General features: G+C 45.7%; 1 protein-coding gene across 1 annotated transcript; it reads left to right on the top strand.

The window, feature by feature from the left end:
• The first annotated feature begins 3,030 nt into the window (after positions 1-3,030).
• Positions 3,031-6,095, top strand: LOC136479258 (receptor-like protein EIX2). Its single transcript, XM_066477184.1, has 2 exons — positions 3,031-3,055; positions 3,145-6,095. Exons 1-2 carry the CDS (start codon positions 3,031-3,033, stop codon positions 6,093-6,095), a joined length of 2,976 nt encoding a protein of 991 aa, XP_066333281.1.
• Positions 6,096-8,019: the final 1,924 nt, after the last annotated feature.

Here is an 8,019-nt window from a genome sequence, read left to right on the forward strand (position 1 = left end):
AATAAACTAGCAACTAAAAATAGTGATTAATCCTGCGGAAACTAAAAGTAGCTAAGTTACAGTGATTGAGAATAAAACAGTGATTTCAAGATTAACTATAAACTAGAAATAAACTAGAAATTAGAAACTAGAAACATACGCACATCACAAAGGAGAAAAGATTGATTATTTATAAACTAGAAACGGTGATTATAAGGTTGTGAAGTGACTCACAGTGTCAGAAACATTATTTGGAGCAGGTTGAGGAAGAGGCACTGGCATCGATGACGGAGGTTGACCGATTGTAGCGTAAACACCCCTCATCATTTTAAACATCTGCAGCCGCTCTGCCTCCATCCTCTGCCGCTCTACCTCCATCCTCGCCTCTAGCTTCTCCCAGAGCCTTGTTTCTTGTTACAACTGAGCCTACAATATTTCATTCAAATGTTACAATGCATTGCAAAAGTTTGTAAAAATCAATGAACGATGAATAAAACAGAAATAACCTGGAGTGTGTCCATCTGGAACCATGTAGAGTCCGGCCGTGGGCGTATCGCCAGGCTAGAACTCGTGCTCCGTGCTCAAAGCTAGGAGAGAGTGGGAGTACCAGGCGTGTTGATTGTGCCATTGCCAATCCAGAACCGGCCATGCTTCTTGCCTCCTCCCGCCCTCATGTCCACTTCTCCATCAAGGTCATGGGCGCTCGGATCGTACTCTGGGATAGAAGAGGCCACCATACCTGTGTTGGTGCTCGTCGTCGGGGATGGGTCCAACTAGGAACTGGCAAAGAGATGCGTTGAAGAGCGGTGGGGGCGGCGCAGGGGGTTGGGGGCAGGGGGCGGCGTCGGCGGGGGCCGAGGGCAGTGGGCGGCGCCAGGGGCAGGGGGCCGGCGGCGTCGGGGGAAGGGGGCGGGCGCGGCGTGGGCGTGGGCGCAGGCACGAAAGGCCGGCGGCGGGAGACCGACGACGCGGGAGGGAGCCGGCGGGGGGGTATCGGGAGCCAGCAAAGGCGACGCGGCGCGGGCACGGGAGGTGCGTGTGTGCGGGTGAGTTTGCGTATGTGCGTGTGTGTGGGTGAGGGAGCGCCGGGCTGGAAATGAAGAAGGTTTGTCGAGTGTCGGATCGGGCTTTGCCGAGTGTCGAATCGGGGCGAGTGTCAAATGGGGCACTCGGCAAACCCCATTTTTTTTCATTTTCCTTCTTTTCCTTCTTTTCCATAACGTGTTTTTCTTTTTTTCCGATGTACTTTGAAAATACCTTGTCCAATTGACTCAACAATATATATTTGATTTTCCTACGAATATTATTCCATTATTTTATGCAGTTACAGCTCAAATTTAATTTATATCAATTAAAATTCTATAATTGCACTTAATAAATTAAAATTATCAAACGGATCCAAAAAATTACCAAAATTTCACATGAAATAATCTATGTTCTCTATTGCCTTTACAAAATGTTTTGAAGCCAAACCCCAATTCGACCGTCACTTTGACTCCAAATCTTACCGGATCATTCTCAACGCTACGATCCTTCTTCTGTGATGGTTCGGTTTGTAAACATCGTAGGTGACAAATTATGCGAAACCTTCTCAATTTTTTACCACAGCCTCCATGTATGATATCATCACATCATGACAAATCTCATGATTTTCAGACTTCATTTGCTTTTTTTAGAATTTGAAAACCAATCGGCCACACGTTCGTGGTCGTGTTTTCGGACCAAGATGTTCGAAATTTATTTTCATTTCCCGGGTAAGGCCTCACACTGGACTCAATAACATGAATACCATTTTTCTACTTATTTTATTTTATTATTTGAATCACTTGTGGTTCAAATTTGACTTATACCAAAAAATTCCTAGAAATGCAATAAATTAATTAAATATAGCAAACAGATCCAGAAATATACCAAATTTTCACATGGAATACCACATGTTGTATGTGGAGAGTAGAAAATGTTTCAAGGTCAGAAGAGAAAAAAAAGAAATTATTTGCCGAGTGCCACATGTTTACTCTCGGCAAAACATATTTCTTTGCCGAGTGCCACAGGTTTAGCACTCGGCAAACATATTTCTTTGCCGAGTGCCTCCCTTTGCCGAGTGTTTTTTGTCTCTTTTGCTGAGCGTATTTGTTTGTCGAGTTTTCTACTAACGGACACTCGGCAAATGTACTAACGGACGACACACGTACTAACGGATGTGGACTTTGCCGAGTGCCTAGTTTTTGCCGAGTGTTTTTTTTTCTGGTTTGCCGAGTGCCAAACTTTTCTAAGTGTTTTTGCCTCTTTTGCCGAGTGCAATTATTCTGCCGAGTGTTTTTTTGATAGCACTCGGCAAATAGCTTCTTCGCCGAGTGCCCGATAGAATGCACTCGGCAAACACCCAGTTTCCGGTAGTGGTTGTTACCATAAACGTACACCTTAATTAAGTAAACAAAAAGACAGTACAGAAACCCTTGCTGACGGCCACAGAAACAAACAGATGGAGAGGAGGCACCCAAGCCAAGCAATTAGCGTCCTGTCTCTCCGCGTAGACGGGGTGCAACGCGGAGGCCATCAGCGCGGCGCTTTTCCTTACCCGTCAAGAAATCAATGAATCAATCAACTAGTACTGTATACTCGCTCCGTCTATTATGGGATTAATACTGATCAAACTCAAGTTTGACTAGATTTATAGAAATATTAATAGCATTTATACCTCCCAATAAATTTATTATGAAATATATTTAAGAATATATCTAATGATACTAATTATGTATTATAAATATTAATATTTTGTTATATATATTTGATCAAAGTTAAAAAAAAGTTAACTTGTCGAGAGGTGAGAACATCTTTTCTTTTGGCACCATGGGGAGTACTCTACTAATGTACAGTAAGCTTTTGTGAGGGGATGAGAGGCAGAGGCAATAATCGAATCGATGATGACCACACTGACACACGCCTGACCGCTTCTACACGGAAGGTGACCGTGGACTGAGGTCGTCGGTCAGCCGATGAGACGGCCGATCCAATCCAATCCGCGTCGGAGGAGTCAGGGCCAGTACGCAGATGCCTGACCGCTTCTACACGGAAGGTGACCGAGCGACGACCTCAGTCCACGGTCAATTGACCGATCTGCAGTATCCTCTGCATCCGTCTATAATAATAACACTCTCACTCCAGAACTGATCCACCCTGACTCCAGAACTGATCCTGCCACCATAGCGACATTATTGTCGATGGTTGCCACCATGCATCGCCTAGCTGCTGCCATGCTCGTGTTGCTCTGCTGCTGCTGCTTGTTCCTCGCCACGCAGCAGCAGCAGCAGCTCCAGCCAGCCGCCGGTGGTAACAGAGCGAGCCCGAGCTGCATACCACACGAGAGGGACGCCCTGCTGGCATTCAAGCACGGCGTCACCAGCGACCCTGGCGGCGTCCTCAGCTCGTGGCGGCGAGACGGTCGCCACGACGAGCAAGACTGCTGCCGGTGGAGAGGCGTCCGGTGCAGCAACCGAACTGGCCACGTCCACGAGCTTCGACTTCGAAGCACCTTCGGACCAGATTTGGTCGGCCAGATAAGTCCTTCCTTGCTTGCTCTGGATCACCTAGAGCACCTTGACCTCAGCGGGAATGCTCTAGCAGGGCCAACGGGTCGTCTTCCCGAGTTCTTGGGCTCTCTAAAGAATCTCAAGTATCTTAACCTCTCTGACATGCCATTCTACGGTGGCGTGCCTCCCCAGCTTGGCAACTTGTCAAGGCTGCAGTATCTAGATCTTTCCAGCTGGATTGGCCTCCCCAGCATGAACTCGATGGATCTCTCATGGTTAACACACATTCCTTCCATACAATATCTTAACTTGAACAGAGTGCACCTCAGCACAGTAGCGGATTGGCCTCGTGTCATGAATATGCTTCCTTCTTTGAGGGCCCTCCATCTTTCAGGCTGCTCTCTTGCAAGCGCAAACCAGTCGCTGCCACACCTGAACCTTACAAATCTCGAGGAGCTGGATGCCTCTTGGAACCCCTTCCACCATCCAATGGTGACCAGCTGGTTCTGGAACATAACAAGCCTTAGATTCCTTGACCTCAGCTACACTAGTATGTACGGTCAATTTCCGGATGCTCTTGGAGACATGACATCCCTTCAAGTCCTTGATCTTTCAAATGATTATTGTCATTATGGTTATCATGATGATGACAAGAACATGCGCAGCATGATCACGAATCTTAAGAACCTATGCAATTTGGAGGTCCTGAACCTTGAATGCACTTTATATGGTGACATAGCTGAGCTGTTTAGGAATCTACCTCGATGTTCACCCAACAAATTGCAAGAATTGGACCTCGGTTCAAACCATTTAACCGGGATGTTACCAAGATGGATAGGGCAATTCATGAGCTTGGTTGTTCTGAATCTTCGTTGGAACAACCTAAACGGACATGTCCCATATGAGATTGGAAAGCTTAGTAATCTGACCCATCTGGATCTAAGTATAAATAAACTGGATGGCACGATAACTGAGGAACACTTTGCTAGTGCAAGAAGCTTGCAATATATAGACTTGTCCTATAATGCCCTCAAGATTGAGATCAGCTCGGACTGGCAACCACCATCTACATTAGAGTATGTATCCTTTGCATCCTGCCAGATGGGCCCACTGTTTCCTGGGTGGCTTCAGTGGAATGTGAGCATCGCCTATCTTGATATCTCGAGTGCAGGTATAGCTGATAGGCTTCCACAGTGGTTCTCCGATGCCTTTTCAAATGTTTGGTTCATGAACATCTCCAACAATCAACTCAACGGAACTTTGCCGGCTGATATGGGCTCCATGTCACTTCTACAACTCTACCTCAGTTCAAACAAATTAACTGGTCAGATACCCATGCTGCCACCAAACATAACGTGGTTGGACTTATCCAATAACTTGTTGTCAGGACTCACTAGTCACTCTGCTGTTGGATCCGCCAATCTAGAATCGTTGTCTTTGTTCTCCAACCGACTCACCGGTCATATTCCTGAATCCTTTTGTAAATATCAGCAATTAGTTGTGTTGGACTTATCCAGCATTTTTTTAGAGGGAGAACCACCGTTGTGCCTTGGGGTAACGGAATATATGGAATTTGTAGCCTTAAGTAACAATAGTTTGTCAGGAAAGTTCCCGTCTTCTATGCAAAACTTGACAAATGTGCACTTCCTAGATTTGTCTTGGAACAAATTCTCTGGAAGATTGCCAATGTGGATTGGAAGCTTAACATCATTAAGAGTTATACGATTAAGTCACAACAAGTTCTTTGGTAGCATTCCAATGAACATCACAAACCTTTCTCGCCTTCAGTACATGGATCTAAATAATAATAAAATATCAGGCTCTCTGCCGATCTACCTATCAAATCTTAAATTTATGACAAACGTATACATGATGGGTTGTTATGACGGCCATGATGGAATTGATTCTCATCTTAATAGTTTGTCTATGGCCTGGAAGGGGCAGGAATTGAACTATGGTTCCATTCAAAGAATTGTGGAGACATGTATGATGAGCATTGATTTATCTTCAAACAACATAACTGGACAAATTACAGAAGAAATAGTTGCTCTTGTTGGGTTAGTGAATTTGAATCTGTCAAGGAACCACTTGACCGGAGTTATTCCAAAGAAGATCGGGGAAATGCGATCACTGCAATCATTGGACCTCTCGAGGAACATGCTTTCAGGGGAAATACCAGCCACTCTGTCAAATCTGACGTTCTTAAGTTACTTGGAATTATCATACAACGATCTTACAGGAAGAATTCCATCGGGAGTACAGCTTGATACCTTATATGCAGAGTATCCATCTATGTACATTGGCAACATCGGTCTTTGTGGACATCCTCTTCAAAACAATTGCTCGAGCGAGCGTCATGCACCAAAGCAGGGTGGCCTGGGAAGAACTGAAGAAGGTTATGGGATACCATTCTTTTATCTTGGACTCGGGTGCGGCTTTGTGGTTGGTACATGGATTGCATTTGGTGTTTTGTTGTTCAAGAGAAACTGGAGAATTGCTTGCTTTCGACTCTCGGACAAGTTGTACGACAAAGTATATGTCCTTGTTGCTACATGGGCAAGAGCAAGACAAACACAAACTGATTAGCAAGCATGAAGCAAAGGCGATGGTCGGCGCTTCAACTAAAATTAGCCAATGCATGCATGTATGAATAATGGAAGTGGGAGAGAAGTCTGTTCAGGAGTGCTTTGAATTTTGTTACTACCAGTATTACATATTGCCTTGGTTTTCTTTACGAAATGAAGATTTGTGTGTCCGTGTTTATCTCTTATATCATGTAATAAACTGAGAACCGACACTTGATCATTGGGCAACATTAGTGTTTGTTGTACAAGATAGATATTAGTTGTTAGTATATAGATAACATAAGTATGTTGTAAACTCTGGCTGATCTTCAGGATGTTGGTTTGTAGTCTGTACAAGATGTCCGCCTAGTCAGCTCAGGGCGCTATATAACATGTAGACGCGGCCTCTACAGAGGTTAACATGCTTCACCAAGTTTTACAGTAATAATTATTTCCTTATGATGATGAACATTAAGACATGGTCAATCAATTCCATGTAGCGCTTCAGGCAGCACTACATCATTGGTCCCTGTGGGCCATGGTAGTCGGATCCGGCAACCTGAATACGACCTATCGTTGCATGTTCCACGCTCATCGTCCACATTAGGGCTTGTTTGGCTGCACCCGTATCCACCTGAGTCCCCGTATGTTGAAGTGGATTGAGGTGAATATAATGTGCAGCCAAACAAGGCCTGGCGTGCCGTGGAATTTCAGTATACCTAGGCGAGGGATGATATGAATCAAAATATCATGGTCTCATCTGCAACCAAAGTGTTACATATAAGCAACATTCACTTACCATACACATTGAACAAGAAAGCAGAGAACAAGGAGAGCAAATTTCTCAGAAATTGAAGAGCCCAAGACATGAGCACCGCTTAACTGGTGGAGCAGTAGTATACTACTACACCTGCAGTACCGCTACCTACAAACTGGAGAGCGCTGCTAGTCAAATCTCAAATGGTGTGCAAAATGATTTGGGGATAGTACTCCAGGAACATTTGAGATGATGACTTTTTATGATCAGGCAAATAAAAAATAAAGTTTTCATAAAAAAAGGTTTATATATAGTCACCAGCATGATCTTTGTTACGTACCATCGCAAGGGAATAATCATGTTCAATCTGCCCACACTCGACTCAACACAAAACTGCTAATATGGTCATAATAACAAAACGAAAACTGAACCACGAAATGATGATGGTCCGGTTCTGGTTCTCTTCATCATAGACGAAAAGCAACACATAAGGCAGTCTAAGATGATAAGCAAATGATTTATTCACAGCTCTAAACAAGTTATAAACTAAATCAGGCACCACCAAAAAACAAGAACGCAACTTCACCAAAAGGCTACAGATCGAACTGTGTAACCTTTATAGAGTAAATCTTAGCAATTCCAACTTTCCAACAACCAACGGCCACTTGCAGGTTGCTAGCTGCAACGGCTGCTACTGCATCTCTACCTTCCATAGCTACCTTTTAGGCTTTTACATACCACATGCTGGGACTTGACCGGCCGTGGCCCGCGGGGCTATTTTTCCAGTGGAGCGAGACGACGACGTCTACGAGCCGGCTTTCATGCATGGACGGCGCCAGCGACGACAACGCCCTGGGCCTGTCGGCCCTGTCCGCCCGCGGGGCAGTTTTTCCAGCGGAGCCGGACGGAGACGACGCCCACGAGGCGGCTTTCACTGACGACAGAGCCGGGGACGCCAACGTGAGCCGCCAGCGCTTGACGCGCGGCGCGAGGTCGTCGGCGGGCCCGAGAGTACGTGGCGACAGTCCTCTTGACGGCGGCAGTCCCGTTGGTGTTGAGCGGAGGAGCAAGAGGAAGCCATGTGTGCAGTGTGCTGTGGGCGTAGCGTGCTTAGCTTCCTCGGCGCTGGAGGGGGGAGGCGACGTACGTATGCAGGAGAGAGGCATGACGGTGTGGTGCGGGCGACAGC

Source organism: Miscanthus floridulus, chromosome 9 (assembly GCF_019320115.1).
Source record: "Miscanthus floridulus cultivar M001 chromosome 9, ASM1932011v1, whole genome shotgun sequence".
In the NCBI taxonomy this organism is placed as follows: Eukaryota; Viridiplantae; Streptophyta; class Magnoliopsida; order Poales; family Poaceae; genus Miscanthus; species Miscanthus floridulus.